This window comes from Mastigoproctus giganteus, chromosome 4 (assembly GCF_048544385.1).
Source record: "Mastigoproctus giganteus isolate SK-2022 chromosome 4, ASM4854438v1, whole genome shotgun sequence".
Taxonomy (NCBI): Eukaryota; Metazoa; Arthropoda; class Arachnida; order Uropygi; family Thelyphonidae; genus Mastigoproctus; species Mastigoproctus giganteus.
The window spans coordinates 157,312,568-157,325,833 of NC_143578.1; the positions used below are offsets into that span (position 1 = coordinate 157,312,568).

Sequence of the window (13,266 nt, forward strand, 5' to 3'; positions counted from 1 at the left end):
TTCTATTATTTACCATACTGCTCGACAAATCTCACCCAGTTGTCACTGGTGATTGGTATTTTACAGGTCAGTCTAGCAATAGTGAGGGCACTACTGTCTATATCTTGTCAAGAATTGGCAAAATTATTGAAAAGGGGTACAGTACAATGTATTCTTTGTACAACTGCTAAATTATCAACAATGTTTATTCAATTGTATTTAATCAGGGTAAAAATAAACAATCAAAGACTCTCCTCTCCATTCACAAAAACATATTGTTCACTGTACTTTGCTTTGTTTACATGCACAGGGTTTGTAAGTCAGGTGTTCACAATTAGTATAGTGATTGGGTAACAACACAAATTACCTAGCACTTCTCTTCTGATTTGTGTTACTTTAACTCAATGGTAATAATTAATTTTGCAGATAAAAGTTAATCACCACAAGAAGAAATTTATAAGCTTTTAATTTTCACTAAGTGTTTAATTATCAATCCTCGAATACCATATTATCAGCTGCTTTAGGAAATTGGCACTCTATGAATTTAGCATTAACAAGCAAGGTAAACATGAGTATTGTCACCTCACCACCAGACATAAGGAGGAGGAGAGTTTTCTGTGTAATGTCGGTTCCAGAAACTCATTTTTTTTTAAAATGGGAGCTTGGAAAGAGATTACAGGGAAGTGATAAAGAAATTTAAATAAAGTGCCTGTATTAAAATTCCTTTTTTTCTTTTTTTAGTATGTATTCAGTATGCCATTTTACTCCTCCCCACATCCAACCTGGTGACTAAAATTGTGCTACCTACCTACCTACTTTATTTAAGTTATTTTGGAAGTAACAAGGTTTGTTTATATATAGTTATATAATTATTAGTAAAACATGCTAATAGATGAAGTGCCATCATTGAAATTATATTTTTTGGTTCTGTGTAAAGATGTTGTAAGCCAAAGGCTTACTATATTAAAAAAAAAAAAAAAACACACCATTAGGGGGGCGAACGCTACTACATCATGCAAATTTCAATGGACGTTTCTATTAAAAGGGGGGAGGTCGGTTAAGGGCTCTAGGCATGCCGGGAAATCTACGGCATAAATAAGGATAGATTTCAGAAGGAAGAGAGCATTAAAAGAGTGTTGAGATGGAGAGGTGAGGAGAGTAGGATTAGTGTTAGTGTCGGAAGTAGTGTTGGTGGAGTGTTGTGTTGGAGTTAAGAGTGTTGTTGGCGGAGTAGTGGTGAGGTAACAGATAAGAAGACGTGAGGGTTAGTGAGAGGTAGTAACAGAGTTAATGCAGTTACTTACTTCAACCCTGCCATTCCTTTTATCATTGATGATAGCAGCGATAATTAGTGAGGAAGAGTTCTTAAGAAGTAGTCAGGTCTTACAAAGTGTCCGTGAAGTTATTGGAGTTAGTTAGTCGGAAAGCGGCAAGCTGTTTGCTGAATTTCTACAAAGGAGAAATTCCCAGCCAAGGAGAAGGGTTATTCAGATACTTGGGTTCGGGGCAGTCAAGAGGTCTCGTTTTAGAAGCTAGAGGAAGAACAGAATTTAGAAGCCGGATAGTAGATGAAGAAGTCGTCACAGAAGGTGTGGGAAGGTGAAAGCACTGATCCTAAAACATTGAATAATATAGTTCACTGTAAGTACTGTTTGATATTATTTCTAATCCTACTATTTGAACAGGAAGGGCATTCTGGAGTCCTAAATTACTACTTGTTTATTAGCGTAAGGAATTGTTGGACTAATAAGCACTAATAAGTTTGAGATAGCAAGAAACCATTAGTGAGATTTTTTGATTTTGATTTGGTAGTTGTTGGCGCATCGGCTTCTGTGGCCATATTGCACCTCCCAAGGGTTTTGCAGTACTTTGATCCAAGCCCGAGGCGGGAATCGAACCCGCGACCTTTGGGTTGCCGGTCAGGTACTTTACCCACTCGGCTAGCCCGGTCGGCCCATTAGTGAGATTGTAAATTGAATTAGTAAAGTGAATATTCTAAATTGTTGTAATCACTTTAGAGAAACTTCCGAAATAGGAAGAGTTGTAGATGTATACTTGTGTAAACCTGTTTGGTATTTAATTAAACTTATTAAGTTTATCAGAAGTTTTGTTCATTGTCTCATTCCTTCTCTAGCAAAAGATTATAGATGATGATCCTAAACTTTCTGACGCAGTCAGCGGTCCAAAAGATAACTTGTGTTACCTTATTAAAAATAAAAGTAAGAATTCTCACTATAGATAAATTTACAAAAGCCGGAGCTTACAAATTTTTTGCGGCAGTAAGCGCATTATAAATAATAGTGGAAATTACAAAGTACAGCTTTTTTTTTTTTATGTATATCATCTGATGGTTGTACTTATTATAATTTGAAAGTGGAAGAGACTAGTTTCATGTTTACGTTTTTCCTTTTTTACAGGTAGAATTACAAAAAAAAGTTTTGTTTATTGAAAAACAACAGGAATAAAATATAATTTTTAAACTTCTGAATTTTTGTGTATTCTGAATTAGCGACTAAATTTTTTAAAAATATATAATATTGCATAAATAAGTAACTTTTGTTATTGTTCACACATATACATATGAGTCTAGATGGATTTTTATGAAATTTTATATTTGAGCCTTTTAAAAACATTTGTTGACCATTTAAAATTTCATTAAAATTGGACAGATAGAAATCTGGCCATTATTACTTCTTTTTTTCCATATAACTTGTATTAAAGAAATCCAGACTAAATATAGCTTTAATGCAGTACAGTTAACTTTTGACAGTCCAAGCATGCTTCATGTGTATTATTATGTAAGATTGTTAACGTAGTAATGCTTGTGAGGAGATACAAATACAGTCTATTCTGGTTATTTGGAACACATCGGAACTAGTGCATTTTGGCCGGATTAAGCGGCTGCCTCAATTATCCAGAGTTTCACGTAAAAAAAGCTGAAAATACAACAGACCCCCCCCCTGCTTTACAACTGGTTCACTGTATAATCAAATCACATTACGATGGACTCACCATAGTAAAGTACCATTCACTATACGATGTGTAGTAAGCACCGGTCATTGTGATCACGTTTGTGAATTGAATTTTAATTCTATTAAACAGCTATTCTAATTAGCGAAAATAGGAGGAATATTATCCACAGGCTATAAAATTAAAGATATATTAAGCCTAAATTTCTCCTTTATTACCTTACCAATTAAAAAATTAAATGATACATGAAAATCGGAAGAATATACGTGATAATCGGAATAATTAATATGTACTGTAATATGTACATAATACGTACTAGTTGACATTTCTGTTCACTGACATGTAAGTGGAGGGGGGGTTAAAATTTAAAACAGTAAAAAGATAAGCAATCTATAACAAAGAACACGGCACACACAAATTGCAAGTAACACGATACACGTAAGTGAGAATGGATTAACAAGTTACGAAGCTTTAAAAATAGGAATGAAGAGAAGATTCTGAAAATTAATTTTTTTATATGACTGAAGATTCCATGGAAGTGTAAACATATTTCACCGTAATAACCCACAGAATTCCAGCTGTCAGTATTATCGCAAATTCAATAAGATCGAGTTTACTATCCATTTAGGATAGATTTCACTAACAGAAAAGCCCAATAAACAGGTGACTGCTAATTGTTTTATGGTTGTGACCTCCAGAAATCCGACCAAACCACATGGTATGGTTGGATACAACTGTAGGGTAATCTCCAGTGCTGCAGTCTCCTGCCCCGGAATAAACGGCATGTTGTCCCAATTAAGCAAATTAAACCCAGGCTATTTTCTCAATTGGGTTCTGTTTTTTAATATCTGCCCCGATTAAGCGGTGGCCCAAATAACCGGAATCCACTGTATGTATGTGTGTGTATATACATATAGGAAAAAAAAAAAAAAAAAAAAAGAGTATTAAAAAAAATTTTGAGAGGAGAGTAATAAATATTATATGGTTGTAATTTAAACTGAACAGCTAAGTTTAGAAAACTTAATACATAGTTTTATTATGTGCTCTATAAAGTTATAACTAAATTTACTTTTCACTTCTATTAAACAAGAAAAATAAAAAAAAATATATTTAATTTAAGAAACAAAATCGAACATGCCTGAAAAGTAAACTGAATTTTTTTTACTATAAAATATTTTTACTGTAAAATTTTTACTGTAAAAATATTTTCATAATAACAAATATATTTTTTGGTCCACACAAATGTTATACTAACATTCTGTAATAATATAAATGCTGGTAAAAATAACTACTTACAGGTCATTCTGAAGAAGGTATATTGCCAACAACTGCCCATATGTCTGTGGTGTTGCAATGCCACCTGGCGACTAAAACAATCATATTAAGTATCATAATATGTAATATTAAATCAAAAATAGAAAAATCAATCTGCTAATGTCTATTATAGTATATTCATTATCTTAATAACAACTGTACATGAGTGGACAGATTACTAGCACAGTTACATGGCATGTTTGAATCTACCTTTAGCATGAATACAGCAATTTGTGTATTCTCTGCTTGTAAGTTCTCCCATTGGGCTATTCCAATGTATAATGAGAAACTTATCTATTTAAAAGTCAATTAAAGGGAACTGTCAGTAAATTCAAAATTATTGATTTTAATAATACTCAATAGCTGATAATTTCAAAAATTAATAATAACAATAATTAACTATTAATAACCGACAATTTTCAAAATGCTATCATATTTTGAAGTCTATTATTCATAGTTAATTGCCAATATATGTGGTTGTCCCAGCATAAAAAGAGAAAAAATATCTATTTAATATTCAAATGAAGGAAACTGTCAGTAAACTCAAAACTGATTTTAACAATACTCTTCCAGAGTTGAAAAGGAGAACACATACACATATCATAGCATCAATCTGAAATTCTACTTGGAAGACAAACACTAATAGAACTTATGTTAACTCTCCATCACTCATGCCCCTAAACAGAACTAATTTCCACATATACCATCTTGCAAAACACCATACTCTCTAAACAAGAAAAACCAATAATAACAATAAAGAATGTTTTTACTGTAATTTGAGGATGTGGAATCCCCATATTGAAACAGAGATGATCGCGTGTGACATCTGGCAGGTGCAACATGAATGTATTTTTGTTAGCTGTTCACATTTAGCTGGAGAAACAAAACCAAATATAAGATCAGACGGTTCTTGCTGGAGCAAGGATCTCTAAGATGAGATCCCATGCAGCATTTCATCTTAGAATGAGATGAAAGAAAGATATGCTTTTTAACTCGCCTGGCATCTGTTAAATGTCAAATAAAAAAATTAATTACTCATAATTCACAGTACAGTCAGTTCTCGTATAGCACGATAGTTGTGTTCTTAGAAGCCCTCGTGCAATGCAAAATCATGCAATATAAACAGGCCCTGTAGGAAAAATGGGGTTAGGTGCTGACCACCCAAGACTGAACACACATCTGTAATGAAAACATTACCAAACACAATAAATAATCGTAATAAAATACTTAGGTATTTTATTACGACTATTACGTAATAAAATATTGCTACGCTTTTGCTTCTATTGTAAGCAAACTTGTTTTTTGTTTGATTTTCTATCCTAACAGATGACAGCCGTTCCATCTCTTCCAAATCTTTGTGTCTTAATCTAATGGATTCTAATTACACTTTGAGTTGTTCCTGCTATGAAAGTTTTTATTTTCTCTGCATTCTTTGTAATTCTCGGCATTGCCTCATATAGCCTGAAAGAGGCCTCTGAGGTCGGGAAAACTCATATCTAGGAAATAAACTCATACACCGACCATTGAACAAAATTTACTGTGACTAAAATTTTTACAAATAGCATAAAAATATAATATAAAACAAATTATATACAATAAACTAATGACTGTACATTACGGAATACTAAAAACTATAATAAAAGATTGTTTCCAATAAAATAAGCTAAACTATAAAATTAAAAGCACTAAAAACCTGGAGCTTTCGAGAGCATCAGCTCTCTTCTTCAACAGTAATATAACTTTCTGCAACATCTCCTTAAATAGCAGGTTCACGGTACTTCCACACGTGGTTCAATCGGCACATGGTCAGAACCGGAAGCGGAAATGTCTCGGGTACGTGGCAAACAAAATCGTTCATCCGAATTTAATACAATTGTTTCAAAAATAGGATGAATATGCATGCCTCTATCTCTATTCATGGTATTCTTACTAGATGAACCAATCCGTAAACCCTTGAGCCATTTACGCTCCCAGTATCCGTGTGCATGATCCAAAATAATAGCGTCCTCCGGGGAGATTTGATGCTGCTTCTCCCAAAAAGTGTGGATACCCCCAGAGGATCCTGGATAGATATAGTAGAGGGGTGTCCGAGCATAGCGGGTCGTTTGTCCCGGTAGCCACCGCATACATCCCCTACTATTCGGGCCTTACTGAGCATCTGTCAAGAATTTTACGGGGTTATAAGACACTCTGTGTACAGCTTCCTGGGCGGAGGCTGTGCACAGCTGTGTCTCAGGTCAAAGACCGTATACCAAAAGATCTCAGTAGAGTTATTTATAGAATAGAATGCCCGGATTGTGGGGAGTGTTATGTGGGGGAAACAAAACGACGGCTTAGGGATCGCCTGGGGGAACATTTAAATGCCATAAGAACCGCTGATTACAGTAAGCCTGCCGTGGCCGAGCATTTTTGGGAGAAGCAGCATCAAATCTCCCCAGAGGACGCTATTATTTTGGATCATGCACACGGATACTGGGAGCGTAAATGGCTCGAGGGTTTACGGATTGCTTCATCCAGTAAGAATACCATGAACAGAGATAGAGGCATGCGTATTCATCCTATTTTTGAAATAATTGTATTAAATTCGGATGAACGATTTTCTTTGCCACGTACTCGAGACATTTCCGCTTCCGGTTCTGACCATGTGCCGATTGAACCACGTGGAGAAATACCACGTGTGGAAGTACCGTGAACCTGCTATTTAAGGAGATGTTGCAGAAAGTTATATTACTGTTGAAGAAGAGAGCTGACGCTCTCGAAAGCTCCAGGTTTTTAGCGCTTTCAATTTTATATTTTAGCTTATTTTATTGGAAACGATCTTTTATTATAGTTTTTAGTATTCCGTAATGTACAGTCATTAGTTTATTGTAAATAATTTGTTTTATATTATATTTTTATACTATTTGTAAAAATTTTAGTCACAGTAAATTTTGTTCAATGGTTGGTGTATGAGTTTATTTCCTAGATATTGCCTCATATAGGCCTGTAGCACGTGCAATATCACATGGTCTTTCATTTTGCTCAAAGCATTTCAAAATTTCATATTTTTTCTCAATCGAAAGAGGCAAACTGGCCCATAAGTCTTACCGGGGGGAACCCCGGTGTGATTTTGCCATAAATGCTAGTATGAGGCCACTACAAATTTTCCTGGGTAAGAATTTTTGATCCAGTCAGCCTCTGTTTATCGATATTGTTTTTCTTTTTCTCTCTGAATTTGTAGTGTCTTCACCAGGACCAGTGGCGGATTAAGGATAGTTGGGGCCCCTAGGCAAATTATATTTGGGGGCCACCCAAAAAAAAAATAAATAAATTTTTTAAAAATAAAAAAAAAAATAAAAGTTAGGTGGCAAATAAATGAAATTTTGTACTTTTGAATTTTTTGAACTTCTGGATTTTACTAAATTTACTAATATTATTATCAACGTAGAACATATTGAGTATTACAGCTCTGATTCATACTATCTAATTAATTTTCAAACTCTTATTGACTATTTCATTCACTTCCTGTCTCTCCAGTAGTATACAATCGATACACACAATTATGGGAGATTTTTTGAATGGCTTGGTACAAAATTACATTAAATCTACACTAAGGTACTCGGCCCAAAGTTACCATATTTCTTTCCTAAAATATTGCCTTCAAAACAACATCGTTCCGAAGTTTGCCAGGGTGAATTTAAATCAAAAAATTTCAGGCATAAAACAACTATCACTGGCGACATCACGTAATATTGTTAAGCTTGCCTTAAAATCTCGATATTCGGATAAACAAAAATACCTTTCCCAGGTTAGGAAGCTTCGCGATAAATTAAAAAATTATTTACATCCGAACGACTGGTCTGTATTGAAGACCTCCATAGATTTGCGACGGGAAGCACAAGCCTCCGAAATAAAAAACAGACACGTTAATAAGTTTCAAGCATTATCGAATAGTTCAAGACACGTTCATGCGAATTCTAACACATTATCGCGAGCTTGCGACCAAGTTCACACGAGTTGGGTGACATCCCCCCCCACAGACACATAACGCACTAACACAGAATATGTCGGCTAGTTCACGAACACCCCCTCACCCAGTATCCAACGAACCGACATATCAACAGGTTACAAATCTTTCCTCGTGTACACTATCGCAGGACCAGATTTCACTTTTATCCAAAGGATTAAATTATAATTTACCACCTCGAAAGCTGCCAAAAAAACAATGCGTAATTGATATTGAATTTGGACTTCGTAGTGTTCCACAAAAAGATGTATTTATTCAACAAGTTAACCAAGTAGTGAATAACATAAAAGAAACGCGACTTCCTAAATTGAATACACATGACAGTTCAGCTTTACGAGAACTTCGAGAAAATAAGGACATTATTATACAGAGGGCAGATAAAGGAGATACAGTGGTAATACTAGATAAACATGATTATATTAATAAGTTAGATTCAGTTGTGTCCGATACCTCCACTTATCGTGAAGTGGACCCGGCACTGTTTACCAATTTGGTAAATCAATACAATAAAACGTTAACCACATATCGTAAAAACGACTACATTACTATGGTTCAGTTGAAGGAATTGAAGTCCAGAACATACAATATTCCTGCACTTTTTGGTCAGGTAAAATTACACAAGCCTGGATTTCCGATTCGACCTATTGTTTCCTACAGGAACTCGGCATTTTCAGCTTTAGCCACACATGTATATAATATTATAAAACCTTTTAAACAGGTTATACAATTTGGGATTAAGAATTACGATAGATTATTTAATAATCTTAAAGACTGTAGACTCGGCGACAATGACAATTTATTCTCATTAGATGTTACCTCATTATATACGAATGTAAACGTTGAATACACATTAGATATTATTTGGGATATGTTAAATAAAAACTCGACACCGATTAATTATACGAAGCTGCCCATTAAGGAAATTTTTCACTTAATTAAACTATTAGTTGAGGCTAACTACATCACCTTTCAAGACAAGGTGTACAAACAAATTTTTGGATTACCAATGGGTTTGAGCCTGAGTGGCTTAATGTCAGAGATCTATCTCTCAACGATTGAGCAGATACATTTGACACCTTTTCATCCCCGTATCACATACTATGGGAGGTATTTAGACGATGTTCTATTTATTACTGATAGTAGTACTGTCCAAGACATTTTACATTTGTTTAATAATATTCATTCTGGACTCAAATTTACATTGGAAAGGGAAGATACGGATACTAAGTCATTAAACTTTCTAAATTTCACGCTTACCCGGAACTCGAACAAAATACAATTTAGCATCTATCGAAAACCCACAAACACCGGTATGCTTCTACATTATAATAGCTACCACCCGTTCACCTACAAAAGATCGATTATCTTTAATCAATTTCTAAATGCCTATAAATATTCAACGACGGATTCTGCTTTGGACTCAGAAATATAAATATTAACTAGCAGATTCTTGAACAGGGGTTATCCCATTAACACAATAAATCGAATTAGGGTACAAGCTAAGGATAGGATAAAAAATACTACACCAATCAACAATAGTAATATCAAAAAATACTTTATTTCTGTCCCATATGTTGAACAGTGGCACAAACAGCTTAACAGATTCTTTAAAGATACCGAATTTAAAATTATAGCTAGGCCTATACGGAAGTTACACACTATACTGAACAATCGCTCGGTTCTTTCCGCGTTCGCAACACAAATTAATGATCTAGTATACAACATTTCTTGCGGTGATTGCGACTCGTCTTACCAGGGTTCGACGCGGTTTTCTCTTAATATTCGTGTAAATCAACACGAAGCCTCAGTTCGTGCTTCTCGTTCAGCAGCGTCAGAATTAGCCTTTCATGCCATTAACGAAAAACATACTTTTTTATTTAACGAGGCCAAAATACTTAACGTTCAACGTAATTATACGCGACTATTAATTGCAGAAACCGTTGAAATTAAATTACACGAGAATTCTGTTAATGTTCGGCGGCCATATTTGATCTCCGATGCGTGGACCTTTACGCGCAGGCGCGAAGACATATAATCACTATTTAAGTTGCAGGTTTAGCCTGATTCGGTAATTTTCATTCCTGTGATCACGACAGTCGGTCGAAAAGCATTGTCAGCTTCAGGAAGGAAAATCGTTTTGAATATTTTCGTTAGATTCTTTTAATTGCGTTAATTTGAATTTTAATTGTTTTGAATTGATTTTGAATTGTGTTAAATTGATTATTTAATTATTTATATTTTACTTTAATTATTTAATTATTTATATTTTACTTTAATGTATCGGTAAGTTGTTGATTTTTTCGTTTTTTCCGTTTTAATTTCTGGAGGGTATCATACGGAAGTGTTCCACGTACTATATTGAGGTAAACTCGTCTTATAAATTTACTAATATTATTATCAACGTAGAACATATTGAGTATTACAGCTCTGATTCATACTATCCCTAAAAATTAGTAAAATACTTAAAAGGTGTGAAAAGGAAGCGTCCTGGCGAAGACACTGCAGATTCAGAGAGAAAAAAAAAAAAAGCAATATCGATAAACAGAGGCGGACTGGGTCAAAAATACTTACCCAGGAAAATTTATAGTGGCCTCGTACTTTTTTTTTTTTTTTTTTTTTTATATGAGAACCCAAACACGAGAGGTATTAGAACCTATAGTACTTAGTACCGTGCTTGGGTTGGAGGTTGAGAAGACGAAAGAAGATATTTGTTGATATTGGACTTGAACTTCTGTAGATTGTAATTTTCAGGAAATACGTATGAAGGAAGGTTGTTCCAGAAAACGGCAGTTGAATGAATAAATGAGGAAGATGAAAAGTTGGTTCTGTGGGTTTGAAGTTGGACAGTAAATGGATGTTGGCTGGTGGCGGCACGTGTTCGGACTGTTTTGAAAGAGAGAGCGGGAATTATAGAAGCCAATTCAGAAGAACAGTGCCCATGGAAGTATCTGTAGAAGAAGCATGCAGCAGAAACAGTGCGTCTATGAGAAAGCGAGTGGAGAGACTCTGTTAGAGATGAATCATTAATTAACCTAACTGCCCTCTTCTGAATGGAATCAAGAAGCCTGAGAGAGGTTTTGGGGGCACCACCCCAGATGTGGGAACAATATTCCATGGCAGGGCAGATTTGCGATTTATACAGAGTGAGCAGCTGTTTGGAAGAAAAGTAACGCCGAGAGCGAAAGAGAAAACCAAGTTTTTTAGATGCAGAGGAAGCAATATTTGTAATGTGCTTGTGCCAAGAGAGATTAGAAGTCAGGGTAATCCCCAAAAGAGATATATCATTTTGCCTAGAAATCGGAGTGTCACTAAAGATAAGCATAGGAGCAGAAGAATCCTTTTTGCGAGATATAAAACAAGATTGAGTTTTAGAAGGGTTGAAATCAACTAAGTTGTCTTTGCCCCACTGGAGAATTACCTGAAGATCGGCATTTAAGGAATTGGCAGCAGATTTTCGAGAACTTGAAGCTGATTGAGCAGGACAAGGTTTCTCAAAATGGAAAGTTGAATGCAATGTGCTATCATCGGCAAAACTATGGATAGGATTTGCAGTCAATGGAAGAAGGTCATTGATATACAAGAGGAAAAGAGTGGGGGAAAGAACTGAACCTTGGGGGACACCGGCATTAGTGGAGAAGTTAGAAGACAGAGAGCCATCTACCATCATCCTCAGTGAGCGATCAGAGAGAAAACTGGATAACCAATTACTAAAAACAGTTGGCAAACCATAAGATGGTAGCTTGTTTAGAAGACCTTTATGCCAAACACGATCAAAAGCCTTTGAGATGTCGAGCAACTACTTGTGTTTCACCGAACCTTTCCAATGAATTAGTCCATAAATGGGTAACATAAGCCAGAATATCACCAGTGGATCGACACTGACGGAATCCATACTGGCGATCGTTGATCAGACGGAAGGTTTCTAGATAGTTTAAGAGTTGGCGGTTAATTGATTTCTCCATTACTTTAGAAAGAGTAGAAGTAATTGCAATGGGACGATAGTTGGATGGGAGGGATTTGTCACCCTTTTTAGGAACTGGCTGGATATGAGCAAATTTCCAAGCAGAAGGAAAAACACCTTTGGAATAAGAAAGTGAAAAAAGGCGGCAAAGAATAGGAGTCAGTTCAGGAGCACAGGTTTTGAAAACAAGTGGAGAAATACCATCAGGACCTGGAGCTTTCTTATCATCAAGATTCATCAAAATCCTTCTGATATCCTTTTGACGGAAGACCACAGGAGGCATTGAATGGAGCGTGTTAGGAATGGTGGGAGGTGTTTTACCAAGATCATTAATACATGAGCTCGAAGAAAAATGGGATGCTAGCAGGTCAGCTTTATCCTTGGCTGAAGTGAGAACAGAACCATCTGGTTTGGACAGAGGTGGGAGCAGAGATGGGCAAATGTTGCAGCCAATAGCTTTGGCAAGAGACCAGAATGCTCGGCTACCATTAGGGCAAGAAGCAAGTTTACTACTCTTAGCCTGTTCAAACTCTAGTTTGGACTGATTAATAACTGCTTTACAATTGTTGCGAGCTTTGGTGTAGGCAGAAAATGAAACTGAAGAATTAGAAACAAGCCAATTACGATATGCAACATTCTTCTCTTGGACAGCATTAGCACATTTATTGGAAAACCAAGGTTTAGATAAAGGACGAGATTTTAAAGTGGAGTGTGGGATAAAGGATTCCATTCCTGCAAGAATAATTTCACTGACACGATCTGAGCAAACGTTGACATCAGAAGTTTTGAAACAGTAATCAGACCAAGGAAAAGAAGAAAAGAAGTCTCGCAGGTCATCCCATTTTGCATTCTTGTAATGCCAAACAATACGAGGTTGGGAATAGCCATGAGATAAAGGTTCCATTGGAGAAGAGACAATCACCAAGTTGTGATCTGAAGTGCCTAAAGGACCTTTCACTTCAACCTTGTACTTAGAAGGGTTGTTTGTGAGAAAAAGATCAAGAGTATTGGCTGTATGATTAGGATTGTCTAGTAT

At 35.6% G+C, this 13,266-nt stretch overlaps 1 protein-coding gene across 1 annotated transcript in view; it reads right to left on the reverse strand.

Annotated features, from left to right (window-relative positions):
• Positions 1 to 13,266, reverse strand: part of CSN8 (COP9 signalosome subunit 8) — a 184,229-nt gene that overhangs the window by 137,936 nt on the left and 33,027 nt on the right. The window contains exon 2 of the mRNA XM_090371832.1: positions 4,246 to 4,316. Within this exon, the coding sequence (XP_090227958.1) occupies positions 4,246 to 4,316 (71 nt within the window). The remainder of the gene's footprint in view (positions 1 to 4,245; positions 4,317 to 13,266) is intronic.